At 61.5% G+C, this 27151-nt stretch overlaps 4 protein-coding genes across 8 annotated transcripts; 2 read left to right on the forward strand and 2 right to left on the reverse strand.

The window, feature by feature from the left end:
* On the forward strand, positions 1-5986 carry ZBTB45 (zinc finger and BTB domain containing 45). 3 transcript variants are annotated; one of them, XM_081119886.1, is made up of 3 exons: positions 1-89; positions 2136-3417; positions 5212-5986. In XM_081119886.1, the coding sequence occupies exons 1-3, from the start codon at positions 87-89 to the stop codon at positions 5466-5468; spliced, it is 1542 nt and encodes a 513-aa protein (XP_080976012.1). In that variant the 5' UTR covers positions 1-86; the 3' UTR covers positions 5469-5986. The 3 variants fall into 3 exon arrangements, with proteins under 3 accessions (XP_080976012.1, XP_080976011.1, XP_080976013.1); XM_081119885.1 differs by having other exon boundaries at positions 82-214; XM_081119887.1 differs by lacking the exon at positions 1-89 and adding an exon at positions 267-348.
* A 1345-nt stretch (positions 5987-7331) lies between these two features.
* On the forward strand, positions 7332-14237 carry SLC27A5 (solute carrier family 27 member 5). The gene is made up of 10 exons (XM_081119857.1): positions 7332-8036; positions 8374-8583; positions 8920-9078; positions 11003-11127; positions 11903-12097; positions 12180-12270; positions 12882-13080; positions 13248-13345; positions 13511-13641; positions 13715-14237. The coding sequence occupies exons 1-10, from the start codon at positions 7352-7354 to the stop codon at positions 13889-13891; spliced, it is 2070 nt and encodes a 689-aa protein (XP_080975983.1). The 5' UTR covers positions 7332-7351; the 3' UTR covers positions 13892-14237.
* Positions 14238-14256: 19 nt separating this feature from the next.
* On the reverse strand, positions 14257-21752 carry ZNF446 (zinc finger protein 446). Of its 2 annotated transcripts, XM_081119900.1 has the most exons (7): positions 21680-21752; positions 17333-17713; positions 17057-17258; positions 16728-16822; positions 15347-15431; positions 15083-15175; positions 14259-14956 (listed from the first exon to the last, which is right to left on the reverse strand). In XM_081119900.1, the coding sequence occupies exons 2-7, from the start codon at positions 17672-17674 to the stop codon at positions 14460-14462; spliced, it is 1314 nt and encodes a 437-aa protein (XP_080976026.1). In that variant the 5' UTR covers positions 17675-17713; positions 21680-21752; the 3' UTR covers positions 14259-14459. The 2 variants fall into 2 exon arrangements, with proteins under 2 accessions (XP_080976025.1, XP_080976026.1); XM_081119899.1 differs by lacking the exon at positions 21680-21752 and having other exon boundaries at positions 14257-14956; positions 17333-17940.
* Positions 21178-26845, reverse strand: ZNF324 (zinc finger protein 324). 2 transcript variants are annotated; one of them, XM_081119876.1, is made up of 4 exons: positions 26482-26845; positions 25003-25129; positions 24554-24670; positions 22261-23931 (listed from the first exon to the last, which is right to left on the reverse strand). In XM_081119876.1, the coding sequence occupies exons 1-4, from the start codon at positions 26497-26499 to the stop codon at positions 22481-22483; spliced, it is 1713 nt and encodes a 570-aa protein (XP_080976002.1). In that variant the 5' UTR covers positions 26500-26845; the 3' UTR covers positions 22261-22480. The 2 variants fall into 2 exon arrangements, with proteins under 2 accessions (XP_080976003.1, XP_080976002.1); XM_081119877.1 differs by lacking the exon at positions 24554-24670 and having other exon boundaries at positions 21178-23931.
* Positions 26846-27151: the final 306 nt, after the last annotated feature.

Raw genomic sequence — 27151 nt, forward strand, 5'->3', positions numbered from 1 at the left:
GTGCTCCAGTCTAGCGCTTCCCAGCGCCGCAGCGGCTGCCGACTTCGGTTCCGCCCAAGTCGCGGCCCGGAAGTGCGGCCTCGGCGATGGTAAGCCCGAGGCGGCCACGGCAGCGCCCGGCGCCGGAGGAGCAGCAGGACGTGGAGTCGGGCCGGCAGCCTCCTGCCGCAGGGCCCGCGGGAGGCCGCGGCGCGCGAAGGGCGGGGCCCCTGCGGTAGGCTTGGAACGCCCCCTGCGGACGTGAGGGGGCGCTGCGGGACGCGGGCGGGGCGCGCACGCAGGAGACCCGGGTCGGGGCGGGCTGCTGCGGGTGCAGCCGGCGCGGACCGGAGGGGCTCTGGGCTCAGGGTAGGGTGTGCGCCGCGGCGCCGAGCGCGGGAGAGGGCGGTCGGGCTCCGTGTGTGGCGCGGGCACAGGCGTGGCGGCGGGAACGCGGTGCGGGCCGGGAGGGAGGGCCTGGGGGGGGCGTCCTCAGGCGGCCTTTGTTCCGAGGCGCCCGGAAGGCCCTGCCGCCTCTGGACCGAGGAGTCGGGGCCTGTCCGGGAGCAGGGCGCGGGTGGATCGGGAAAGGAGGGGCGGATACCCAGCGGGTTGATACACGGGTTTCTGCCCCAACCCCTCGTCGCACAGTTGAAGTCCTTCAGATCCCGGGGGAATGGAAGCGGAGGGATGCTTTTGGCAGAGGCAACGGCACGTGCAGACTCGGCTTGTTGGAGGCATTGCCAAGAATTCTTCCTCGGTGGTCTTTGACCAGAGGAGGGTCCCCCGCGTTAGGAGTGAACAGGCTCCCTCTGGCTGTCGCCCGGGGAATAGACCGGGAGGTGGGGGACCAGGGGAGGTCACTGCATCAGCCCAAGCCAGCGGTGTGGAGGGCAGTGGAGGTGTATGAAGTGATCTGAGGGGTCAGATGTGGGGCGTACAGGAACGGGGTGGGGGCTTTGGTTCCAGCAAAGTTAGTTTGGACTTAAAGAGCCAGCGGGGGTGAGTCTGAGACCTCAGTAGGCCCTGAGGGTTAAGGCAGGCCTCACTCTGGGGCTGTGGGGCTTGGTCCCGACTCTCCGACCCTAGACTGGAAATGTGTGGCCTGCGTGTGGGATGAGCCAGGTATCCCATTCGTGTTTGATAGAGGAGAAACTGAGGCTGAGTGAGCATGGAGCCTAGTTGGTGGTGAACTAGCTAGCAGAGCTTCTCAGATTCCCAGAGTCCCTTGGGGGGTGATAACCCCTCTTTCTGGTGCCCAGGAGTGGGAAATGCTGGGATTATGAGGTTACAGTTTGACAAGCATCCGGGTTGCTCAGCCATGCTCCACTTGCACCCGCCCAGTCACACACCCCTGTGCAGGCCACACAGATCCCCTCTCTGTGCCCACAGGCCCCATCCATATTCCAAGAAGCACCATGGAGTGTGCCAGAAACCACGTGTTTTCTTCTCGTGGGGCACCTGCCAGGCTAATGTCCAACCTACTCTGAATCCTTTGTGACTATGCACACTCCTGATCGCTTAGTCCAGGGTACACGTTGTGCCACCCCACCCTGTGAAGACCTCCGTGTACACTGGTTAACAACCCGGTTCTGAGGCAGCAGAACGGGTGTGCACAGGGCCTTGGATGTTCTAAGGTTGGGCTGTGTGGCAGGAGCAGACCTAAAGGATGCCAGGAGTGGAGGGAGTTGCTGCTGTAGGGGTGAGCAGTGAGCCAGTTGTGGATGCTGGTCTCTGCCCTCTTCTTCACAGGGCTGCCCCCTAGAGGGGTGTGTGGGGAAGGTTGATAGGTATTGGATTTGGGGGAAGGATGGGGGGGTGGGCCAAGACAGAGAAGCCAGCCCTGGATCCTCCCCTGGATAGTGAGCAGCACTGGTGGGGAGGCAGCAGGTACTTTGATAACCCTGCCCCTCTCCCAGCGGTCTGCAGGGAACTGCGGAGATGGCTAGACACGCAGAAGTCCTGGAGGGTGTGGAGTGTGTAGCGGGAGGTCACGCTGAGTCCTGTGTGCTGGGCGGAGTGCCGCAAGGGTCCGTTGGGGAGGGCTGAGATTCGCCCTTGGGCCCTGTCCTGCGACAAAGGCTGAAGGGACAGGGACACTAGGGTCGAGGGGCGTCCCTGGCTGACCTCCCCTTCACCCCCCTCGTTCGGTGTAGATGGCGGCGGCGGAGGCGGTGCATCACATCCACCTGCAGAACTTCTCCCGTTCGCTGCTTGAGACCCTCAATGGGCAGCGGCTGGGTGGGCACTTCTGCGACGTGACGGTGCGCATCCGCGAGGCTTCGCTGCGCGCACACCGCTGTGTGTTGGCTGCGGGCTCACCCTTCTTCCAGGACAAGTTGCTGCTCGGCCACTCCGAGATCCGCGTGCCGCCGGTGGTGCCCGCGCAGACGGTGCGCCAGCTCGTGGAGTTCCTCTACAGCGGCTCGCTGGTGGTGGCGCAGGGCGAAGCCCTGCAGGTGCTCACGGCCGCGTCCGTGCTGCGCATCCAGACGGTCATAGACGAGTGCACGCAGATCATCGCGCGCGCCCGCGCCCCTGCCCCAGGCACCCCCGCGCCCCTGCCCCTGCCCACGCCCGTGCCCCCGCCGCTCGCGCCCGCGCAGCTGCGCCACCGCCTGCGCCACTTGCTGGCCGCGCGCCCCCTGGGCCATCCCGGCGCGGCGCATTCCCGCAAGCAGCGCCAGCCCGCGCGCCTGCAGCTGCCGGCGCCCCCCGTGCCAGCCAAAGCGGAGGGGCCCGTCGCTGACCCCGCCCTGCCTGCGGCCCCAGAGGAGGGCGGTGACGACGAGGAGGAGGAGACCGAAGAGGAGACCGATGGGGAGGACGGGGAGGGCGGTGGCCCAGGCGAGGGCCAGGCGCCCCCTTCCTTTCCTGACTGCAGTGCGGGCTTCCTGGCCACGGCGGCTGACAGCGTGCGCGAGGAGCCCCCTGCGCCCGCCGGCCTCTCGGACTACGGCGCTGGGAGGGACTTCCTTCGGGGGCCTTCGGCGGCTGAGGACGCGTTCGCGGACAGCTATGTCTCCGCGTGGCAAGAGGAGGACAGCACAGCCGCGGAAGGCTGTCCCCCAGAGGCCCCGTCCCCACCTGACTGCGTCCTGTCCGGACCCCGCCCACCTGCCGTGAAGACCCCAGGGCCGCCTGTAGCCCTTTTCCCCTTTCATCTGGGCGCTCCAGGGCCACCAGCACAGCCCCCTCCGGCACCCTCAGGGTCAGCCCCTGTACCCCCAACCGCCTTCTACCCAGCGCTCCAGCCAGAGGCAGTCCCCAGCGCGACTCTGGGGGAGGCCCCGGCCGCCCCTGCCGCTCCCGCCCCGGCCCCTTTGGTTCCCCCCGCTCGCGCCGCGGGTTCCGAGCCACCTGCCTATGAGTGCAGTCACTGCCGCAAGACGTTCAGCTCGCGGAAAAACTACACCAAGCACATGTTCATCCACTCCGGTGAGCCAGGGCGGGTCTCAGCCTGCGGGTCATTGGAAATTCAAACTTGAGGCAGGATTGGGTACTGGGCAGGCGGTGGCACGGCTCTGTTGCTCTTTGGTGACTCCAGAGGAACCTGGAAATTGAGCCCCCAAGTGCTCCGTGTGTGGGCAGCAGGCACCCTTGCCGGTCCTTTATCAGGCTTTGGTGGGTGGGGTGTATCCAAAGGCTGGGTTGTGGAGCAGGAACCTACCCAAAGCCTTTAGAAACTGGCAGTAGAACCAAGCTGAAGCTGGGGATGGGCAGCAGGGGTGGAACTTGGGGGGGGGGGGCACGGCCAGGGTGGGGAGCAGTGCTGCCCGAACTTTGCTGGGTCCAGTGACTGTGACTGTATGTAAGAGAGGGTGGGTTCGCATGCCTTGGGAAAGTGTGGGAAGCAGGCAGAGAGGTGGCCTGGTCAGGGCTGGAGGAGCGACACAGAGCTCCCCAAGGCTGCAGGGAGGTCCTTTTCGACCTCAGCATGTCAGGGAAGTGGCTCCAAAGCGGCTGGGGGAGAAGTAAGGAGTGTGGGGATTGTGGAGCGAGGGTCCAAGGTGGCCGCTGGCTGGTCATGAGTGTCGCAGGGATGGTGCAGCTGCTCCCCAGGGTGTGGAATGCCAAAGGCCGAGCTTGATGTTAAGAAAAGCAAAGATTTTCCCTGGCTGGTTTGCCTCAGTGGTTAGAGCATCAGCCCATGGACTGAAGGGTCCTGGGTTTGATTTTGGCCAAGGACATGTACCTTGGTTGCAGGTTCAATGGGGCAGGAGGCAACCAATCGACGTATCTCACATTGGTGTTCCTCTCTCCCTCTCCCTTCCTCTCTCTCTGAAAAGCAATGAACAAAATACCCTGGGGTGAGGGTTAAAAACAGGAGAAAAGCAGAGATTTGTCTGGAATGCCAGTGGGAGTGGCCTGGGAGCTCTCCTGGGCCAGGAAATTGGGATTTCACTGTGAATGGTGGGGAAGGCATCAATGTTCTGAGATGGGATATGAGATCTGAGATGTGATTTACAGTTTAAAATCTCCACCTGGCTGCCTTGGGGAGGAAAGGGAGAGGGCAGGCGCCCCAAGGTAGTACCAGCCAAGATGTGCCAACTTTGTGTGGCATTAGCCGGGTTGGTTTGGGAGAACCCCCTCCTAGGCACTGCCCTGCAGCCACCTGCTGCTAAGAAAGCCTCTTTGTTTATACCGAATGACTCTAAGTGCCAAAACACAGCCTACCTCCTCTTCTCTGATCCATGTGAGGGGGTCAGCCTGCTCTGTCACCCCCGGGACATCATAGTGGCCAGCAGGTTGGGGTCTGGGCAACCAGGGTTCCAGCAGAAAGGGGGTAGGTATGCCCAGGTTTCTTCCAGTGTAAGGGTGCTGGGCCTTGCTAGACTGTCCCCAGAACAGTGGCCAGAGATCAGAGAGTTCAGAATCCTCTGAGGGCATGGTAGGAATGGGTGGAGAGGAGGTCCCTTGATGTGGGCACGGGACACCTGAGAGGCCAGTCCCATTGAGCAACAATGCCCTTGACAGTCAGTGGTATCCTGGTGTGATGGTAAGGGTCTGGGAGAGGGGTGTCCCAGCTGGGCAGAGGGAAGGGGATGTACCAGGCCATATGTGGGGGTCCCTTTAAGGCAGTATGGTTGGGGAGTGAAGGGTGGTCCCGGAATTTCCCTGCCCGGCACGGGAATTCCGGGGTGATGATTGTTCCCGGAGGGGAGGGAAATCCCTGCTGGGCAAAGGTGCTGGGAGTCTCCAGCTGACACACGTGTCCCTTGTGGCCCACAGGGGAGAAGCCCCACCAGTGCGCTGTGTGCTGGCGATCTTTCTCGCTGCGCGACTACCTGCTGAAGCACATGGTCACGCATACGGGCGTGCGCGCCTTCCAGTGCGCTGTGTGCGCCAAGCGCTTCACACAAAAGAGCTCACTCAACGTGCACATGCGCACGCACCGGCCTGAGCGCGCGCCCTGCCCAGCCTGCGGCAAGGTCTTCTCGCACCGCACGCTGCTGGAGCGCCACCTGGCTGCACACCCTGCGCCCTGATCCGAGCCAGGCTCTCTGTGGGTTTGACCACGCCTCCACGGTCCGTCACGGCCTTTGTGGGGGTCTCAGTCAGTGGGGCTAAGCCATGCCCACGGCAGGACCCCTAACATCCCCACCAGCCGGGCCAAACCACCACGGTACCCTGACCACAACCAGACCACCACGTTGACCCCGGAGCAGGTACTACCCGTGCTCCACCGACCAGGGCCAAACCCCCACATACTCAGACCCTTCCAAGTAGTGGCGACCTGGGGCTGGCCAGGGACCCGACCACCCCTGAGAACTGGATCATCAGACTTGGGGCAGGGCTCAAGACTCGTGGCTCCAATTCCGATTCACACACCGCAGCCTTCCCAGTGGGGTGGGGTCTAGGGCTGCTTCCCTCCTCCGGTGTCAGGCTGGGCGAGATCCCTGGCGCCCACCCCAAGCCACCCCTCATCTAGCACCTAAGGGGTCGCTCAGATGGACCCATCACAGACTGTGTAATAAAGGACTGGCCCATGGGCCCAAACTGGAAAGTTGAGCTCTCTGTCTCCCTTCCACTCTGAAAAACAATGGAAAAAATATCCTCGGGTGAGGATCCAAAAAACACAAAACTGGTGGTGGTGAGCTGGTGTCACCAAGCCCTGCATTAGTTTGGCTGGCACCCCAGAGGGAGGTGCCCCTCTCCTGTCTCCAGCGCACTGGGCGTCCTGCCCTAAGAACTCGGGGCAGGTTTGACCTGGAGGATGGTGCCTCAGCAGGACCTGCCAGCTCCTGGGCCAATGGCAGCGCCTCTGAGCTTCCCCTGTGACTGCCTGCCAGAGGCGAGGGTCCCACCATGCCTATGATCCCCACTGACGCCAAGGGTGTGTGGGGGGGGTCAGAGCTGGATTTGAATTCAGACACTGCAGGTATTCCTTTCAGTATTTACTGAGCACCTACTGTAAACCTGGCTAGAGCCTCAGTCAGGCCAAGCCCCACATCCCTGAGGATTAAGTGGATGTTGCTGGAGAACCTGCAGGTGAGGTGTGAAGAGCAGCAGGCTGTGCTTGAAGCCCACTGGCCCTGCTGACTCTGTGGCCCTGGCCTGTTTCCCAGGTGCCTGGTCCACAGCAGGTGTCCACAGAGGCAGAGGGGCCACAGAGTGCCAGGCAGAGCTAAACAAACAGGCAGGGGCAAGACAGGCTGGGGACAGAGTTGGGGGCTGGGTGAAAAAGGTGAAGGGCTTAAGAAGTAACTATTAAGGTCTCTGGCCACACGAGTCCAAAACTCCCATCTTGGGATGAGCAGTCACAGAAGCAGGAACTTGGCAACCTACAAACCATCCCGTGAGCACAAGCCCTGCCAAACCACAAGCGACCAGTGAGAACACCTGTACCCGATTCCAGGCACAAACAAGACTGAATTCTTTACCCAACCCCCACTCCCCGCTCCGCCTCCGGTGGGACTAAGCCCTATAAAAAATGCTCTACCTCCTCGGGGGTGGTGACTGCCCATCGAGCCTCACCCCACCGGCACCCAGGTGGTTTTCAATAAATCTGTTATTAACTCTCAACAAGCCTCACACTTGGCAAATCCCCCTAACAGTGACAATTGTCAGTGACAAAATAGGGAGATGTGAAGTACAGTATAGGGCATATAGTCAATATTGGAATAGCTGGGTACTAGGTTTAAGGAGGGGCCACCTCCTAAGGTATATAAGTGCCCAACCACTGCGCTGTACACCTGAAACTAATCTAATATTGAATGTCAATTGTAACAAAAATAAAAAGAAGGCCTGGGGGCAGAGTCCTGGGGCTGTCAATACCCACCTGGGCCATCGCCAGGGGCCAGAGGTCGAGGCGTCAGCCTGTCGCTGGTGAGCGGTCCGCGGGCAGTTCTCGGAGGACGGAGCTGGCGCGATGGGCGCCCGGGCCCGCCTGTCGCTGCTGCTGCTGCTGCTGCTGCTGCTGCGCCTGGGGCGGCCCGCGTGGCCTGCGGCCGCGGCCCCGGCTCTGCGCTGGCTCCTGGGGGATGCCGCCTGCTGCGCGCTGGCGGGCCTGGCGGTGCTGGCGCGGCCCTGGCTCGCCCCCTGGACGCCGCACTGGCTGAGCCTAGCGGCCGCGGCCCTCGCGCTGGCTCTGCTGCCCGCACGGCCGCCCCCGGGGCTGCGCTGGCTGCCCGCGGACGTGGCCTTCGTCGTCCGGATCCTTCGCTTGGGCCTGGACATCAAGGCGCGCCTGAGCCGCCAGCCGCCCGACTCCTTCGTGGACGCCTTTGAGCGGCGGGCTCGGGCGCAGCCGGGCCGCGCGCCCTTGGTGTGGACGGGCCCCGGGGGCCGCTCGGTCACCTACGGGGAGCTGGACGCGCAGGCCTGCCGGGCGGCGTGGGCCCTGAAGACGGAGCTGGTCGACCCCGCGGGCCGGGGCGTCAGGGAGCCCGCCGCCCTCCTGATGCTGGCGCCGCAGGCCGTTCCCGCGCTGGGCCTGTGGCTGGGGCTGGCCAAGCTGGGCTGCCCGGTGGCCTGGATAAACCCGCACATTCGCGGCGCGCCCTTGGTGCACTCGGTGCTGAGCTCCGGAGCTCGGGTGCTGGTGGTGGACCCAGGTGAGGGCCCCAGAGGCCAGCGGGGGCCGAAGGGCACTTGGGCCTGGGCAGACGTGGAGGGGGTCCCGGTGGGGGCTGGGCAAGGAGCTCCCGTCTCCCCGCTCCCTCCGCCGGCTGGGAGCAATTCTGAGGGCACCAGAGGTGTCCCCCCCCTTCAACCCTTTTCGCCGAGCAACACTGACGGTGGGATTCTTTACGGGAGGCGCAGAAGCTCCGTCTGCTGGCTGCACCCTTTGAGGCCGGCAGTGGGCTCCTCCCCCACCTCTGGGTCTCGGGTCGCCCCGTGTGACCTCGAAGGTGGGCCTTGCCTCAGTCCCTCCTCTGGTCATCCCTGCAGACCTCCGGGAGAGCCTGGAGGAGGCCCTTCCCAAGCTGCAGGCGGAGGACGTCCGCTGCTTCTACCTCGGCCTCCGCTCCCCGACGCCGGGGGTGCGGGCGCTGGGCCCCGCCCTCGAAGCCGCGCCCCCGGACCCCGTGCCTGCGGACCTGCGCGCGGCCGTCACAGGGAAGAGCCCTGCCCTGTTTATCTACACCTCAGGGACCACCGGTGAGGACACCCAGCGGCCCTAGCCCCGACCTCTGAACCCTCACACTGACCTGCCCCAAGCCTGACCTCCAGCACCCGCACTGCGCTTCCACCGAGCATCTGCCTGGACGCTGCCCGAGCGCCACTTGAGTGGCCGGCGCCAGGGCCTTGCCTTTTCCTAGCAAACAGCCACTGAAACCCTAACAGGGCTTCGGAATTCAACCTCTGAACCCGCGGCCCGGCCCGACCTCCTTGATCTACCCACAAATCCTCACACTTGACCAGCCTCTGAGGACCGTGCGGCTCTGGCCACGGCGGCGGCGCCCGCCCGCTGACCTCGCCCCCCCCCCCCCGCAGGGCTCCCGAAGCCTGCGGTCCTCACGCACGAGCGGGTGCTGCAGATGAGCCGGATGCTGGCCCTGGGCGGGGTCACGGCCGCCGACGTGGTCTACACGGTCCTGCCCCTGCACCACGTGATGGGGCTCGTCCTCGGGGTGCTCGGCTGCCTGGAGCTAGGTGAGCGCGTCGCTGGGGGCCGCTCCTGTGCCCGGGCGCCCGGGCCTCGGCCTCTCCAGCTCCCTGGGTTCTTACCTTTGACAAAGGGCTAGTCCCTAAAGGCTGCGTGGCGGTCAGGCGGCGACAAGAGCGTGTTGGGTCACTCACGGAGCTCTTGTCCAGTGAGGCCGTGCTCCCCAAGCCCTCCATCTGCTGCCTCCTGGACACCTGACTAGGAATTCACATGGGACTCGCCACAGTCGGTTTTTGTTTCTTCAGTTTTATCTTGAAAATTTTTAAACACATAAAAATTTCTACATGAATTCTCATGTACCCACTACCCAGCTTCAGCCAACATCAGCACTTTGCTGTAAGTAGTTGTTTCTTTTATCACCTCTCACTTCTGCTTCTTTTCTATATTTTATTAAAATGCTTTTTATTAATTAACTTATTGAATTGAGAGAAAGACTGATTTGTTGTTCCACTTATTTAGGCATTCATCTGCTGCTTCTTGTATGTGCTCTGACTGGGGCTCAAACCCACAACCTTGGCATATCAGGATGATGCTCTAACCAAAAGTGTTTTTTTTGTTTTTTTCTTATGGGCAATTTTAAACGTACACAAAAGCAGAGCAAATAGTTTGATAAAGTCTCACATGTACTCACCTGGCCTCAACAATTGTTAACATGTTGCCAGTTTTATTTCATATGGACTCCTCTCTCTCGGGATTATTTTAGAACAAATCCTAGAACTGTACCTTTTTGCTCCTAACTATTGGAGTATCTCTAACATACAAGGACTGAAACTGACAACAACTCCAGTATCATCTGACTCCCACTTCATGTTCAAATTTCCCCAATTACTGAATTGCCTTTTTGCAGTCAGTCTCCTCATTATTTGGTCCCTGCTGCTCTTTCCCCAGTGCTTCCTGTTAGACTGGAAATTCCCTCTAGAGATGTTGTTAGATCCAGTTCAATTATTCTATTTGTTCGTTTTGAGAGAGACAGATCTGTTGTTCCACTCATTTATGCACTTACTGGTTGATTCTTGTGTGTCCTGACCAGGGATCGAGCCTGCAACCTTTGCGTACTGGGATGATGCTCTAACCAACTCAGCTACCCAGCCAGGGCCTTGGGTTCGATTATTCTTGGCAAGAACCTTGGTGGGGTTCATTGTGCTTCCTAATTCATCATGTTGGAGGCAGCTCGTAAATGTTATTCTATATTAGACAGCCTGAGATGAACTGAGAGCTTTAATTGGAAAACTCTACCAACCTTCCCCCTGGTTTTACTAGCTCTGAAGACCTTTCCTGAATCAGGCACTTTGTTAGGGGTTGCAAACAAAGCTGTCATTTTCAAGAGCCCTGCCCATTTTATATTTTACCTTCCTGTCAAAAATACAGCCTCAAAGACACACTTGCTACTAACCAAGCACACAGCAATTGTCCTTTTGGGTGCAGGACTTTGTTGAGGATTAGGGTTGAGTTAGGGAGAGTGCCTTCTACAGAGCCAGCTAGCTGTACAGGTGGGGATCATAAAAGGAGTGAATGTAGTAGCCCCTAAAATTCATTAACCCATGTGAGCATCCTTCAAATCCATCCATCCATCCATCCACTCGCCTTTCCATCTACCTATCTACCTACTTATCCATCTGTTCAGCTAAACATTCATAAAACATTTATCATAATCAAGAATGATTAATTTTCACAGCCCTTATTTAGCAGTGCTCACTTTGTATCAGGTACCAAACTTTCTACACATTCTGGAGATAGGATTCAAACTCAGGCCCACCTATGCTTCTCTGATGAAAGCAGTCCTGGCTGTGCCAGGGAGACAAGATGAGCCTAGTATCATCCTGTGTTTGGGGGGGGGGGGCACAGATCAAAGCAGCTTTTCACAGTGGCTTGGAAGCATGACCTGAAACCCTTTCCTCTGCTGCCTCCTAGGAGCGACCTGTGTCCTGGCCCCCAAGTTCTCTGCCTCCTGCTTCTGGGATGACTGTCGGCAGCATGGTGTGACTGTGATCCAGTATGTGGGCGAGGTCCTGCGGTACCTGTGTAACACTCCCCAGGTGAGGTGCTAAGGTTAGGGCTCTATGGTGAACACCTGAGGTATAAAACCCCAGCTGTCTCCCAGGTATAGGTCTCAGGTATATTCAGGTACAGGATTCAAGTAAGATCCCTCAGGTAAAACATCCCAGACAAGAACCACATATTATAATGAGTCCCACACAAGGTTTCGGATCATGGCTTCTTCCTTGAACAGGTGACTTCACCTCTCTTAGCCTCAGTTTCCTCATTTGGAAAACAGGGATAACATCTCAAGGGGCTAATGTGAGAATTAAACATGCAAAGTACCTAGAACAGTGTGGCTCAGGGAAAACTCATTAGATGTGAGCCAGCCCATCCTTACAGAGCAGTGAGTTACCCCAGGTAACTGTCTCCAAGCAAGGTACCCAGGTATCCCTCCAGATAAAGCCTCTAGGCAAGCCCTCAAGGAAAGTCTCCATGTAACCCCCAAGGAAGGCCCCCCTGGTAACTCCTGAAGATGAAGCTTCAAATCACGCCCTAGGTTACCTCCAGGTAAAGTCCCCCAGGTAACCTTCCCAGTCACCTTTGGTATCCCTCCAGGTGAGGACCCTAGGTAATATCTACAGGTAACCTTCTAAGTACAGATGCCAGGTAACTACTCCCAAGTAAGAACCCCTAGTAGATCCCCTAGGTATATACCCCTCATCACGTTCCAGGTAACTCCTCAGGTAAGGACCCAAGATAGTTTCCCAGGAAAGGGTTCCTGGGCATGGCTGATGTCACCTCCTCCTAACCTTCCTTGGGACATCCCTGCAGCGACAAGAGGACAGGAAACATACAGTCCGGCTGGCGATGGGCAACGGACTCCGGGCAGATGTGTGGGAGACCTTCCAGCAACGCTTTGGCCCCATTCGGATCTTTGAAATCTACGGCTCCACGGAAGGCAACGCCGGCTTTGTCAACTATCCAGGGCACTGTGGGGCCGTGGGCAAGACAAGCTGCATCCTTCGAGTGAGTGGGTTGGGCATGACAGTGACCCTGATCAAAGCTGAAAGCCAAGGACCTCTGCTGACACCTCCTCACTTCCACTCAGATGCTGTCCCCCTTTGAGCTTGTACAGTTTGACACGGAGGCTGCGGAGCCTGTGAGAGACAAAGCAGGCTTCTGTGTGCCTGTGGGGCCAGGTATGGGGCTCAGGGAACCTTCCCTGGTGTGGGAAGGGTAGAGACCCCATCTCCTCCTTGCCTGGAACAAACTCCCCAAAGCCTTGAGGCTGGTGATCTTTGGTAGTGCCTGCAGTTCTCACCCCAACCCTAAGCCCCCCGCCCATCTGGCCAGGGTCTGGGACCCTCAGCCTCTCAGCTATGTAGGGCTCCCCTGCCTCAAGCTCCTGTCTGCTGTGTCTGGGTGTCCACTGGAGTTGTTCTCTTGAGCTTTCTGTGGAAGCCACGTCCTCCCAGACGTCAGTTTCCTGTCCTGGACCTTCTGCTAGGGTCTTCTCTCCTGGGCCTTGCAAGGTCCTGGACACATCCCTTTCTTTCCGCCACCATTTGTCTCTGTCCCTCGTCCGTCCTTGGTGCCCTTTTCCTATTTTCAGTGGGCTCCCCAAGCCACCTTCTCGCTCCGTCTGTATCATCTTCTGTCTCCGTGTCCCCGTGTCTTTGAGTCTGTCTCTCGCCCTGTCTGTCTCTGGGTCTCTCTCTGGCAGGGCCCTGGGAGCTGGAAATCTCCAGCAGGGGGCTGGGAGGCTCCTGGGATTCTCGTCCGCGGTTCACGCCCCCCCCTCCTGCCCCAGGGGAGCCCGGGCTCCTGCTGACGCGGGTGCTGGGCCGCAACCCTTTCCTGGGCTACCGCGGGCCCCGAGAGCTGTCGGAACGGAAGCTGGTGCGGAAGGTGCGGCGGCCGGACGACGTCTACTACAATTCCGGGGACGTGCTGTCCGTGGACCGCGAAGGCTTCCTCTACTTCCACGACCGCCTCGGGGACACCTTCCGGTCCTGGGCGGGGCACCTGGGGGCGGAGTAGTCGGCCTCCCTTGCGGGTGGAAAGAGGGGCCGACTAAAGAGGCGGGACTTCCGGGCCCCGGGGCGGGGATGGCGGTCAAGAGGCGGGGCCCCCGTGACCAGGGGCGTGGTCCCAAAGCAGCCGCTTCCGCCCGCAGGTGGAAGGGTGAGAACGTGTCCACCAGGGAGGTGGAGGGCGTGCTGTCGCTCGTGGACTTCCTGCAGCAGGTGAACGTCTACGGCGTGTCGGTGCCAGGTGCGAGGTTCCTCCCTTTAAGCCTCCAGCCGCTCGGGGGCGGGGCTCTGCGTCCCCAGGTTCCCGGTGGGGAGCGGCTGGGGCGGCCCGCGAGCTGGGCTGCGCCAGACGAGGGTCCGCGGGGGCTGCGAGGGGGGCCGGCCACAGCGACCCGTGTGCCCCCAGGGTGTGAGGGCAAGGTGGGCATGGCCGCTGTGCAGCTGGCCCCCGGCCGGGCCTTCGACGGGCAGAGGCTGTACCAGCACGCGCGCACGTGGCTCCCCGCCTACGCCGTCCCTCACTTCGTCCGCGTGCAGGTGAGCGGGGCGGCGCGCTGGGGAGGTCCGGGCCGCGGGCGGCACAGGCGGACTCACAGTCCCTGCCCTGCAGGACACCCTGGAGGTCACGGGCACCTTCAAGCTGGTGAAGTCCCGGCTGGTGCGCGAAGGCTTCGACGTGGGCGCCATTGCGGACCCGCTGTTTGTGCTGGACAACCAGGCCCGGGCCTTCCGGCCCCTGACCCAGGAGACGTACCGGGCCGTGTGTGAGGGCACCTGGAAGCTCTGACATCCGGCCGGCTAACAGGACACCTGAAGGGCGGGGCCGAGTGCTGACCGCTGTCAAAAAATAATAAATGTCTCAAGCCTTTTGAATGTTAAAACAGGGCCTAGTCAACCTTATGCCCCAAACAACTGTTTACAAGGATAACAAGCAGTTACGATGACTACAGGACTGAAAAAAACAATCGCATCGCCTTCCGTCTATGGATGTAATTGTTCCCTGTCCCTTTCTCATAGATACCCCTTGCCTTTGTCTCCTAATCAGAACACTATCTGGGCCTCTGCCTGAATCAGTGATTCTTTTAAGCCCCCCCCGCCCCCCCCCAATTCCAAATAAACTCTAGTTTCCTCTAGCTTTGGAAGGCCTCTTTTTTTTTTTAATGTTTTTATTGATTTCAGAGACCCTACAACCCGGGCATGTGTCCTGAATACAACCAGCGGCCTTTAGGTGCATGGGACGGTGCTCAACAACTGAGCCGCACCAGCTGGGCATTTTTAAAGTTTCCAACACCACCACCCGCACTTGCAGTGTCACCACCTCCTCCCTGGACCTTCACGGGGTCCTCTCCAGCCGCTCACGGGTCCTCGGGCCGGTGGCTCTTCCTATGGATGACCAGCTGGGACTTCCAGTCGAAGCCGCGGCCGCAGTCGCTGCAGAAGTGGCGCTGCTGGCCAGCGTGGCTCTTGCGGTGGATGACCAGCTGCGACTTCCAGCTGAAGCTGCGCCCGCACTCCTCGCACGCGTAGTTCTTCCGAGCTGCCGGGGGCGCGTGCCGGGGGTGGCGCGGTGCGCCCGGCTCCCGGGGACCCTGCAGCGGCTTCTCCGCGCCCCCGACGGCCAACGCCGGGGCCCGCGCGCCCTGCCCGCCCGCGTGCGTCCGGTGGTGGATGACGAACACCGACTTCCAGTCGAAGCCGCTGCCGCACTGCTCACACGTGTAGGGCTTGCTCCGCACAGCACCCGGCACCGGTGGCGGCGGGGCCGGCGCGGCGGACCCAGACGGGCCCTCCCAGGGCGGCGGGGGCTCGGGGCGGCCGGGCGGCCCCTCGCGGCGGCTCGCGCTCTCGCCTCCTGGGGGAAGGACGGGCGCGGACCCCGTGGCCCGGGCGCAGGACCTCGGCCCGCCCTCCCCCGGCGCCAGACAAGCTACCACCCGCCTGAGACCCGGTGTCCCGCGTCACACGGCGCTGCACTCACCAGGGCGGAGGCTTCCTGGGCCCTCAGGCCCCGCGCTGTTCGGCGCCCCCGGCTCTGACTCGGCCCGCGCCTCCGGCTGGGGGGATGGCAACCCTGATGCGGGGCGGGTCGGTCAGGCGCCACTCCTGGCACTGCGCGGGCAAGGGGCTGGCACAAATGGGGGCCTCGGGTGCCTGGGCGCCCCTTGGGAAGGAGGGAGGAGGGGGCGCGCACGGGGGAGGGCGGGTCGCACGCAGCAGAGGGGCGGGCGCGGCGGGTCCTCACCCAGGGACACCACGGTGCCGTACTTCTCCAGCATCGCGTCCCAGTACAGCTCCTTCTGGGACGGGTTCAGCAGCCCCCAGTCCTCCTGCCCGGAAGTGGCCCGTCACTGCCGAGCCCTCCACGCCCGCCCAGCCCCGGGTCACGGCCTCCATTCCGGAGGCTCAGATGAGGCTGAGACGGGGGTGTGAGTACTGGGGAAGCCAGGCAGGGAGGGAGCGGCCAACAGCTGACCTGGCGAAGGCTGCCCCACCCCAGGTTCTGGCAGGACAGACTGAGCCGAGGACCCCTGGGCTTTGGGGGAGGCAGGGACAAATGTAGCTGGCCCCACTCCTGTGCCTCAAGCAGTGTATCCCCAGCAAAAGGCTGGGGGACTCAGGGGACCCCAGTCTCCTCTCCTAATAAAGGCCCTCTTTGGGGGAGCTTTGAAGGGCTGTCAGCATTCCCGGCTGTGGGCACCTGGCTGCGGGAGGGCTCTTGATAGAAGGTGCAGCCCCACACCTCGGGAGCAGGTGATGTATGTGGGTAGTTGGCTGGGCGGTGGGCTGTGTTCCTCGTATGGACAGGTGAGCTCTTTCAGGCTTTCCGGGGGATGCCCTCCTCGCCTCCCAGAATCCCGTCATCTGGGTGAGGCTTTGCTGGGCTGGGAAAAGTAGTCTCCACTGACAAGCCATAGGGGAGGCGGTAGCCACACAGCGCCACAGCCAGGACGGTGCCGGCTGGAGATGAGGCGGCTCTGAGCCCTGTCTTTCCACTGGCCTCACTTCCCTACAGTGCCTGGGGCACTCTGCAGCCTCTAAGCTCATCTCAGCCAGTTCTTCTACTGGGATGCTCAAGTCGAGTGGATTAGGAGCAAAGAGGCTGGGAGGGGACAGGACTCCTGCTACCCACACTCAAGAAACAAGCACTCCAGGTAGCAGGGGCCTCAGCTGAGCTTCCACACCCAGCTGGAGAGAAGGAGCTGTGGGCATTTCCTACAGAGAGCCTCTGCATTCCGACCTCAGCTGTGCTGCGGAGACGGGGCTGCTGCGTGATGCTCCGGCTTTCCTCCCAAGATTGGTCATCTTGTCCCCTCCCCACCTTAACAGGAGCATGAAAATCCCCGGGTGCCAGCTCAGGACTGCAGGGAGCCGCAACCCCCTGACTTTTCTGTGTGGAAGTAAACCCCTAACAGTTCCTGTCACTATAAACCAAATTTCTAAAATCCTTCCCAATTGTGGAGACCACCAGTCTGTCCCTCTGTCCCCCAGGACCTGTAGGGCACCCTGATACCAACTCCAATCTGGGCGGCAAAGAGCACAACAGTGGCTGGCCAAGGAGCCTGGAAAACTGGCAGGACAGAGTGGACACCAAGGACATTCTCCTCCCACCTGGGGCTGCTCACCTGAATCCTGGGTGGGTGGAAGGAGGCAGAATCTGGTCCCCCAGGTCCAACTGGCCCCTCTTGGGACTGGGCTGGATTTGGGGGACTGGCGGGTGCTAGGAAGTGAGGCAGACAGCGGTCAGGGGCTGCTCCCGTGAGCTAGGGCAGCTGGGCTGGTGCTGCAGCCTCCTCTGCTAGCAGGCAGACCACTGTACCAGTCACCTGGCGTGCATGGAGCCAGCCCTTTCCTCCTGCCTCCCAGGGGCCCAGCTCTGCAGTCTGCAGTCCCTCCCGGGTCCCAGTCCCAGCTGTGGATGTCCATACTCCTGCCAGGAGGCCCCCAGTCTCACCCATCTCCTGCCCATCGGCATCAGGCTCCTTCTTTACACTACAGCTGAGCTGGGCAGAACCCTCCATCTGGGCATCCTTCGGCCCCTCCCCAGCGGCTGCCCTGAGGGGCTCTACTATCCCTGGAGGGTGGAGGCTCCCCAGTGAGTCCTCTGCCTTCTGTGGTGCTGGGAGCACTGCTTGCTTCAGGACATGGGCTGTGATCTGAGGGGGAGAGGAAGTCACCGGGGCTCTAGTCTCCCTCTGTCCCTCCACAAAGCCAAAGTGGCCATACTCACCCAGCCCAGTAGCTGCCCGGGGTTGTGCTGCAGGCCCTCCACCAGGGCTGCAGCCTCCTCAGGGCTGCCTGGCCTCTGGTCCCGCACCCAGGCCTGGATCTCAGGGGGCAGCGCACCCAGGAACTGCTCCAGCACCAGCAGCTCCAGCATCTGCTCCTTGGAGCGCACCTCCGGCCGCAGCCACCGGCGGCACAGCTCCTGAAGCCGGGTCAGGGCCTCTTGAGGACCCGCCACGTCCTGGTAGCAGAACCCCCGGAAACGCTGGCGCGCTGCCTCAGCGTCCCCTAGGGTGGCCGAGGGGTCCGAGGAGGGCCGGCGCGGGGGGCCCGGTGAGGAGGGCATTATTGTGGCGGGGGTCTTCTTGGAACCACCAAGAGGGACCTGCGGAAAAGGAGGGGTCAGGGTGCCGGCCAAGAGGCCACCGCCAGGGTAGGGCAGACTCGTGGACAAGCGCGTGGAGGCGGGTTGTCCGACGGGCTTCCCGGAAGCCGCCGACATCTGGGTACAGCAGGGACGGTGGAGAGGGAGGCTGCGGGTCAGGCCGTGCGCCGCGGGAGCGCCCCCAGAGGCGGCGGGGCGCCGCCGGGGCCGAGGGGCAGGCGGCCAGGGAGGCGCGGGCGGGCGGGCGCCGGGACCGCAGTGGGCGCCCTGCGGGGCTGGCTGCGGGGGCGGCACGTCGGCGCCCAGGGTGCGGCTGGGCCCGGGGGCTCCGTGCCCGCGACCACAGCTGACTGGACGACTCGCACCGTCCGGACCGTGCGTGTGAAAAGCAAAAGCGAAGCGAAACGGAACCCCGGGCGGCGCCGAGTCCTGAGAGCGCAACCCGGGCCGGCCCCGAAGAGGGTCCGGAGTGAAACACGCCCACCCGAGGGCCCGGTCCGACCCGCGAGACTAGACTCCCGAGTTTGTCTCCGCAGCATGGAAGGAGGGGGGAAGTCTTCCGGGCGGAGGCGGAACCACGGGTGGGAGGGGCGCGCAGGGCGCCTGGGGAGGTCGGCGGGGGCTCCCGAGCGCTGGGAGGGGGTCCGGGTCCTGGGAGGTGGAAGAAGCCGCGCCCAGCCGGGCCCGCGCTCACCTCAATCCCTTCGCCAGCGCCCGAGGCCACTTCCGGTCACTGGCAACGCGCGGCCCCTCCCACCTTTCGCGGGACGCCACGCCCCACCCCGCTCGTTGCCGTGGCGACGCATCTCTGGCCAATCAGACCCCTGCCCCGAAGGCACCGCCCCTCCCTCCGGACTACGTTTCCCATGAGCCTCAGAAGCAAGGACAGGCGCGGCGTCCGCCAGCGGAGGCTCATTTTCAGAGGCCTCTCACGACTGAGAACCGCTCCGGTCCTCGTAGGAAAACCTGTGGAGTAGCTGAGCTTGGGGAGACTTGCTTCCCTCACTGGCGGCTATCCTTCTTTGCATCCGGGTCCTAGGACTCACCAAATGCCCAGATGGGCCGTTAAAATCCTGCTCATGTGCAAAGCGGGCAGAGAGCCTATTGGTAAGCGAGGTGAGAGACGTGACCTTTCGGCCAATCAGGGCTGGCACTCTGCCCAGGCCCCTCCCCCAGCGCGGTGCTTGAGGTTTGTTTCTAGTCTCCTAGTGGTCCCCTTGGTAACCACTAGAGCCCGCCCGCCCGCGTGTTGCAGTTTCCAAGGCAACAGCTGGAGCGTCTCCCTGCCCTGCGCCGAGGGCTGGGCCGTGTACTAGCCCCGCAGACTCTCCTCTGGGTCCCGCTGGGGAGGCCCGCCTGATCCGCGGGCTTTCTCCAGCGAGGAGGGTGCTGGGGCTTCACTCGACCTCCGCTGAGCGCCCTCCCGGTGGGCACCCGTTTACACCGATGAGGAAACTGCCCCATGGTTTATATACCGAGTCAGACACGTCTTCAGATGCCAGTACTGCACTGCGAAATGATGTTTTTCTCCAGGCTTATGGGACGTGCTCAACCTTTTACTTACTTTGGGGGCCAGAACTAGTAAGGTGGCCTTTATTTTTAGTTTATCTCAATAGACAGTGTTATTTTTTAAATCTGACTGGGATGAGGTCCGTTTTCCTTCCACACATCAAGTGCCTGAAACATGACTTATTTACTGAATCCTAAAATGCATCTACCTGTATGTTTTGGTTCCTTCTGATACCTAGGAACCCCTAGCTGCCAGCTCGCGGTGATCTGTGTCTCGCTGGCCAGTGTGCTCAGTGGTTGAGCATCATTCCATGGACCAAGAGGTCCCCTGTTCGATTCCCGGTCGGGGGCGTGCAGGAGGCAGCCAATCAGTGTTGATGCATCGATGTTTCTCTCTCTCTATGTAAAATAACAAACAAACAAACATACAAAGCTGTCGTCTTCATCACTGATCAGAAGGAAGCTCTGAGCATGTGCATGGCTGGGGCTTGTCAACAATTCCCAGTAGCATCGTTAGACAGGGCTGTTCTGCGAGGGCTTAGGCCTTTTCTCAGGGACTCTGGATTCCCCAGAAATGACTCTTTCACCATCCGCCATGTGGGGAGACCTGGGGCTCTAACAGCTTCTCCAGTATCTCTCCCCATCTCAGGAGACCTCTGGTTTTCAAGCCTTCTCAAGTTTTGCAGCATAAGCCTGGTCACCCTAGTGCCAGCTCGGTTCTGACTCCGTCAGTGGCAGCTGCCCTCCCCTCTAGGTGCAGAATGCCGTTGCTGTGGGCTTTCTGCCTCCCTGTCCTCAGAAGTCCACAGGGCTTGTCATACACTCTCCTCTGGTCTCAGTGGGCTTTTGAACCAAGTAAGGATGGGTTCAGTTCACCACCTTGACCCGAAAGACCAGGGACACTTACAGTCACAGCCTGATCAGGATTAAGAGCGGGGGAGCCAGCCTGGCAGGACGGGACATAACATGACCAGAGGTTTGGGGGAGGGCAATTTAGGGGCTAAGACATGAGGGGAGGGTGGTCATGGTTGCCCTTCCTGTAGGAGCAGGGCGGAGGCCACTGATCATTCCTTAGTGGGAGGGGTAGATTTGTGGAGGGACTGAGGGATAGCAGAGGCCACACCAGTGGGAAGGAGCTCAAGGAAGCAGGGAGACTAGGGGGAGACAGGATAGGGCATCAGGTTGAGGGATCAGGAGGGCTCAAGGTGGAAGCTGGGATCGTGGAGGAGTTTCTGTCCAAGGTGCAGAAAAGGTTGCATGTGACTCTCTGGGTCTCCACTGGCTCCCAGGAGTCCTTAGGGTGGGAAGGCCAGCCTGGGGAAAAGAGAGATGGGGGCAAGGCCAGGGTGTGGACCAGAGCAGATAGCAAGAGCCAAGGAGGGGCAGACAATGGCTCAGGGGTCCACAGGGTATCAGGAGGCCTGACAGAGAGGACTGGTCCTGAAGGGTCTTGGGGAGTTGGGTCTTGCATGACTCTTCACCCATCTCCCCGCTTTGTAGGAACCTTGAGGTTGCTGGGGCACAAAATAGGACTGGCTCTGCTGGTAGGTGGGGAGGGGAGACCATGTCTGTGCTCACTGTGTATGGCAGATGGCTGCAAGGTCTTGGATGTGATGGAACAGGAGCACCCACAAGACGGGTCAAATGTGGCCCCTGTCTCAGATTCCATGGCTTGGATCCACAAAGGCCCAACTCCTAGTAGAGCTGCTGTTTGGGGCAGCCCCACCCCATCCACCCCACCTAGGTCTCTTGACTGCCTCCCACCCACCTCTGGCTGCCAAGGAGACACAGGTGTCCCCACCCCTCAGGGAGCCACAGACAGGCTGCATCTCTACCCTGTGGCTTCTCAAAGGGACCAAGGTTGTAGCCAAGTCCCCCCAGCTCTATGGCGATGACACGCCCTGATGGCACATCTGCACAGTGCTAGGGTGAAACCAGACTGCTACCATGCACATGATTTGAAAAAGAAACCTTTATCAGGAAGCCTCTCTGGACTCGGTGGGAGGAGAGGCTGAAGCTGTGGACTTCCACAGTGCTGTGCAAGAATTTACAATCTATGTCTGTTCCAAGTTAGTTCCAAGGTGTAACTTCTAGCATTTTTTTCCCAATAAAAAGACCATTAACTGCCTGGCAAGCATGGCTCAGCGGTTGACCATACAACCTATGATCCAGGAGATGGAAGTTTGATTCCCAGTCAGGGCACATGCCGGGTTTGGGGCTCCATCCCCAGCAGGGGGTGTGCAGGAGGCAGCCGATCAATGACTCTCCCATCACTGATGTTTCTCTCTCTCTCTCCCATTTCTTTTCTCTGAAATCAATAAAAATATATTAAAAAAGAAAAAAAAATCATTAAATTCCCTGGGAGTGAGGCTGGAGGTCGAGATGGGCCCCAGTCGCTAAAGGGCCATAGGAAGCAAACTGGGCCCCTACCCCACCTGCCTGCCTCAGTGTCCTCACCTTGCGGGGGCCTCACACTGAGCAGGGATCTCGGGAGGATGCCACACATGGGGAGAGATCCTGCAGAAACGAGCAGCCCCATCGCGTCTCCTCTGAACCTGTTATTTCAGGCACCTCCTGTCAGGGCAGTGGGATGTAACGGCTCCTGTAACATTGACTTTGGCAACAGCAGGACATGGGCAGTGCTGAGGCTTGGATGTGACTGTGCGGACCAGCACGGCTGGCGAGCCATCACTCTGCACCCCCGCCCCGCCCCAGGACCTCTACCTCCGCGGGTCAGCCGTGTGCTGGGGGGGCGGGGGGCGGGGATGCCAGTGCCTTGTCGGCCAGGATTCCACCCCCGATTTTCTCCAGAGAAGGAAGAGGCCCAGCCACCTGCCCAACCCTCACCTGCCCGCTCGCCCACGGTGCCCACTCCTGGGAAGCCTAGCACGGACCGGCCCCCGGGGGGCGCAGCCTAGCTGTCGGGGAATCGCCAGTTTGGGGTGGCCATCACAACTTATCTGGACCGCCCCTGCCCTTTAGCGTCCGGTCATAGCCCTGACAAGCGGCACCGCCGCGCCGGCCTCCCCTGGCTGACCGCCGGGCGCCGCCCGCCACCGTCCCGGCCTCCACGTCCATCCTGGAGACCTTTCCGCAGCGTGGCCTCCGGGAAGTGGAGTCGTGTGGCTGAGGGTACATCTCGTCGCCACGCGCAGACGGGGCTTCAGGGCAAGCGCGAGGCTTCGCCGAGTGAACCTGCAAGGACTGGCCCGTCGCCGGGGATGGGCGCACGGGGTCGCCAAGCGCAGAGCTGGGAGCTCAGGCCTCCGCGGGCTTGGGCACCACGGCCGGGCCAGAGGCGGCGGGAGGGGGCTGGGGCCCCGGAGCGACACCGGACGACGCCCCCGAGGAAGGCGCAGGCGGGGCGCGCTGGCCGGAGGAGGCCCTGCGGCGCCGCGCGGGCTTCTCGCCGGTGTGGATCCTCTGGTGGTGGAAGAGGGCCGGGCGCTCGCGGAAGGCTCGGCCGCACTGCGCGCACACGAACGGCTTCTCGCCCGTGTGGATGCGCCGGTGGCTGAGCAGCACGGCGCCCTTGGCGAAGGCCTTGCCGCAGTCCCCGCAGCGGAAGGGCCGCTCGCCCGTGTGCAGCAGCTGGTGCTGCGTGAGGTTGGAGCTGTGGCTGAAGGCGCGGCCGCACTGCGCGCAGGTGAAGGGTTTCTCGCCCGTGTGCACCCGCTGGTGCTTGAAAAGCGAGGAGCCCTGGCTGAAGGCGGCCCCGCAGAGCGTGCAGGCGTAGGGCTTCTCCCCGGTGTGCGTGCGCTCGTGCTGGATCAGGTGCGAGTTGCGGCAGAAGCGGCGGCCGCACCGCGCACAAGCATAGGGCCTCCCGCCCGCGTGGATCTTGCGGTGCTGGCTGAGGTTGGAGCCGTGGCTGAAGGCCTTGCCGCACTCGCCGCAGCGAAAGGCCTTCTCGGCCGTGTGGATGCGCTGGTGCCGCACCAGCGAGGAGCTGTGCCGGAACGCCTTGCCGCAGGCCGGGCACGCGTACGGCGTCTCGCCGCTGTGGATGCGCTGGTGCTGGGTCAGGTGCGACGTCTGGCTGAAGGCCTTGCCGCACTGGGCGCACTCGTAGGGCCGCTCCCCTGTGTGCGTGCGCAGGTGCTTGAGGAGGTCGGAGCTCTTGAGGAAGACTTTGCTGCATGCCCTGCATTCGAAGGCCTTCTCCCCAGGGAGGATGTCTGGGCCGGTGTGGAAGGCCTCGCCCAGCTCGTCCCAGGTGGGGGGCTCCTGGCCAGCGGGGAGTCTCTGGGGCTCGTGCCAAGCTGCCCCCATTCCTAGTTCCCCCACAGTGTGCCTGGCCTCAAGGTCTGGGACACTCTGGAAGGTTCTCCCAGGGGGCTTCTGCACCATGGGCTCCTGCTGCTCCGAAGGCCTTGGCTGCTTGCCTGGCTGGAAGACGTCTGTGAGAGTTTTCTCCTTAGGTGGGCCGCCTGTGGGAGCCCGCAGTGGGGAGGTCAGCCGCAGGCTGACACTGGCCTCACCACTGCCAGGACCTAGCAGGAGCCTTTCCCAGTAGATCACAGAAACTCCTGTGGGTTTTCTCTCTCGAGATGAGGAAGTGCCCCTACAACCCTTCAGGCGGTTTCCAGGTTCACAGGCAGCAGTGGTGGGGAGGACCCTAGTAGGCGTTGGAGGGGGCCTTTCCTGGAAGGTCCTTGGCCATGCTGCCTCCCCAGAAACATCTGTTCCCTCTGCCAGACGTTGGGAACCTGAAGGACCAGAAACAGTGGATGCTGGGGTCATCCTGACCAGGAGGAGGTGACCTGGGCAGGTTGAGTATGTGGGCAAGGGGGACCCCAAGGTCTGCGTGTGAAAGCTGAAGCGAACAGACATCCTTTCTCTGTGTAGCTCACCTGTCTGGGGGACTCCCCAGCCTGCCTATGTTCCTTCCACTGGTAGATATCTGATGCCAGAGTTTTATTTATGAACTCCATTTACTGACTGCCCCTCTCCCCTAGCACCATCAACTCCATGAAGGCAGGACCAGGAAAGTCTTGTTCAAGGCTGTGCCTCTGGTGCTGACAACTGGCCTGGTCATTGCAAGTGCTCAAGAAACAATGAAGGCATAAATGAATGAGTTAATGGCCCCACAGACCATGCAGTGAGGTAAGACAGGGAAGGTTTGAGGCCATACACCTTGGCTGAAGGTGGGGTTCTGAGGTCTCTCCACGGCCTGGAGTGCCCTCAGAGTTCCCCCTTTAAGGGCAGCCAAGGCTGCAGCCTCCAGCAGAGGCTAATGATAGAAGGAGAACAGGAGGGAATCAGGTGGGAGGCAGGAGAGGACAGTGTCCAGGAGAAGCGGAACCTTCCTGCCCCTGGAACTCCACTCACCAGGGCTGGGCCTTCTCTGGGCATTCCTGGCCAGGGTCACATCTGACCCACTGAGAACCCAGGGCTCCTCACCACATTCGAGCTGGATGACTATATCAGGTCGGGAGGCAGAGAAGCCTATGACAAAGGACAAGCAAGTGAGGGGCCAGCCCCAGCTCATGACAAGGAACTACCCAACAGAGGGCAGGAACTGTGCAACTAAGAAAACCCAAAGGTTGCATCACAGGTCAGGGCTCACAGGAACAGCTAAATGGTGACTGTGAGGAGAAATGTGTTGGCAATGCCAGAGGAAGGGTACTGAGCCTAGGCACAGAGGTACCACAGCCAGACAGGGACATTCAGCCAGTGGGTGTGGGGCTGCTCACAGGCCACCAGGAGATAAAGGGGTTAGTGCTGGTGGACCAGTATGGCAACAACTGAGCTTTCCCATGGAGGACCCACAGCCTTACCCAGTGAGGCCACGAGTGCGAAGTTCTCCAGCATCACGTGGCGGTACAAGGTCCTCTGGGCTGCATCCAAGAGACCCCACTCTTCCCGGGAGAAGTACACGGCCACATCCTCAAAGATCATCAGACCCTATAACAGTGGGCAGGGGAAGATGGGCATGATCTAAGTTATGGCTGTGTGACCCAGGACTCAACTCCCTGTCCCAATGGCTACTTGTCCTGATGTCCCTCAGACATTCACCCTCCTCCCCCAAGGTTTTGCAGATTCAACTTCCCTCACCTGTCTGGGCTCCCTCTTTGTCTACGCCTTAGATGCGTCCTCCGCCTGCCCACTGGCCACTCTAGACAAGGCAGCCAGAGTAAGCCCCTGGCCTTCTGCAGGCTGCCACCCCAAAGGCAGTCCCAGGCGTCCAGTCACTCTCAAGCCTTTGCTTAAGCTTACCCTCCCCAGACGTGCCCCTACTGCTCTTGCAATAAGTAACTGTATAGTCCCACCTACCCAGCCCTGCGGAAATTGCCTGATGTTTTAAGGCTGCTTGATCCCCTGTTTGAAGGACTGGCTGATCCCCTCCAGTCTCCACAGGAGTGAACCAAAGAATCTGATGGGCACGCAGGAGCCAGTTCCTCCCTCCATAGTCACACCCCCTCTATTTCCTTCTCACTTGGCTGCCACCTGCCAGACTTCCTGAGAGACCAGGGGACTGCCAGCAGCTCTCCATCTCCCTGGAGCACTAACTGCCCACCTATGACTGAGTTGGTGAAACCCCCTCCTCTACATTTGATTCCCAGGCCCTGCCTTGGCTCAGGATACCAGAACTCTGTCCCTAAAAATCAACAATTCCAGGTGCACGTGATGCCTCCACTGTGGGGCAGACTCTTCCCGACATCCCCCTGAAACCTGCTTACCCTTCAAATTTCTGATTTTGTCTCCAGCAGCTCCATTTTTCTAATGCTCAGACTAAGAAACTTGTGAAGGTCCTTCACTCAGGACACGCACACACACCCCGAACCTGATAATAGGCATCTATGTTGGGAATTCACCCGCTTTCCTGACTTCAGTCTGGTCCACGTGCCATCATCGCCCCCTCCCCGCACACCGCGCCCCGCCTCTGCGTCTGTCTCCACTCGGGAAAGGGCGGGATAGGTTAAACTTCCTAACCTAAAGCATGTCCAAGATCTTCCACAACGCCCGGCGCCCTCGGGATAGTGCACTCCCCGGCCTGACCCACTATCTTCTCTCCCCGAGCTCCGCGTGAGAAGCTCGGGTCCGGAAGCACCCAGGCTGCGCCCCACCCCCGCTGCTACACGCGGGACCCCCACCCCTTGGCTGCCAGCGGTGGGGGCCCTGCGCGCGCGGGGACTCCGGGCCAGGGCACACCCGAGAGGGGAGGCCAAGACGTCCAGGTAAAGTCCCTGCTAGGCGGGGCTCTGGTCCACGGAGGGGTCCGGGCGGCGGGCGGTGCTGGGGCTCCCTCTACTCACCTGCGCCGCCGCCGCCATCAGGATCAGCGCTTGGGCGGCCGACCCAGGCGCCCCGGCTCCTGGTCTCGGCCTCCCGGTCCGTCAAGGGGGCGGACGGCCAGGGCACCGCCTCCGCAGCGCCACGGAGGCCGCGGAGCACGTGGGTCCGGGCGCCGCCCGAAGGCCCCAGGGGGCTGCCCACGCTGCACCGGAGAAACCGAGGCCGGGGGGCGTGGCCGGGGCCCGCGGCCGCGGCGCGTGCAGAGCGAGCCCTGCGCCCGCGCCCTCCTCCGGCCTCGCCTCGGGCCTCCAGAGCCTCCTGGAAAACCAGCCCCGAGCCCGCTCCAGCCCGACACCGGGGCGGCCCGAGGCTCCGCGGCGCAGTGACAGCCCCCGAGGCCGGAAGTCCAGCCCCCGCCAGCCCTCATTGGCGCAAAGCGGCGAGGCGGCTTCCGCGCAGAGCCTTCTGGGAGGGGAAGTTCCCGGGTGCTTTGCCTGAGGCCCGCTTTTCCTGATCTCCGTGGCAACGGCCAAGCATCACCGCGTGGGATGCTGGGAAGTGGAGCCCCAGTGCGCCTCTGCTGCGCGGGGCTAAGGCGCGGGTGGGGCTCTGAGCTGGGCCGGTGTGGAAGAGGCAGGTTAGTAAGAAGCTAGGGTAATTTGGCAAATGTAATGGGAAAAGTGAGACAGT

Source organism: Miniopterus schreibersii (assembly GCF_964146895.1).
Source record: "Miniopterus schreibersii genome assembly, chromosome: 18".
Taxonomy (NCBI): domain Eukaryota; kingdom Metazoa; phylum Chordata; class Mammalia; order Chiroptera; family Miniopteridae; genus Miniopterus; species Miniopterus schreibersii.

Excerpts from the sequence above, each read along its gene's own strand:
- ZBTB45 (XM_081119886.1), top strand. Across the intron at positions 3,418-5,211 it reads GCACATGTTCATCCACTCCG|GGGAGAAGCCCCACCAGTGC; the intron begins GTGAGCCAGGGC and ends TGTGGCCCACAG.
- SLC27A5 (XM_081119857.1), top strand. The coding sequence starts at position 7,352 with ATGGGCGCCCGGGCCCGCCTGTCGCTGCTGCTGCTGCTGCTGCTGCTG. Across the intron at positions 8,584-8,919 it reads CTACACCTCAGGGACCACCG|GGCTCCCGAAGCCTGCGGTC; the intron begins GTGAGGACACCC and ends CCCCCCCCGCAG. Across the intron at positions 13,081-13,247 it reads CGCCTCGGGGACACCTTCCG|GTGGAAGGGTGAGAACGTGT; the intron begins GTCCTGGGCGGG and ends TTCCGCCCGCAG.
- ZNF446 (XM_081119899.1), bottom strand. The coding sequence starts at position 17,830 with ATGTCGGCGGCTTCCGGGAAGCCCGTCGGACAACCCGCCTCCACGCGC. Across the intron at positions 17,259-17,332 it reads CCGGGCAGCTACTGGGCTGG|ATCACAGCCCATGTCCTGAA; the intron begins GTGAGTATGGCC and ends TCTCCCCCTCAG. Across the intron at positions 15,176-15,346 it reads CGGCACCGTGGTGTCCCTGG|GGTTGCCATCCCCCCAGCCG; the intron begins GTGAGGACCCGC and ends GCCCCGCATCAG.
- ZNF324 (XM_081119876.1), bottom strand. Across the intron at positions 24,671-25,002 it reads CGCACTCGTGGCCTCACTGG|GCTTCTCTGCCTCCCGACCT; the intron begins GTAAGGCTGTGG and ends CCTTTGTCATAG. Across the intron at positions 23,932-24,553 it reads CCAGAGAAGGCCCAGCCCTG|GTTCCCAACGTCTGGCAGAG; the intron begins GTGAGTGGAGTT and ends CTGGTCCTTCAG.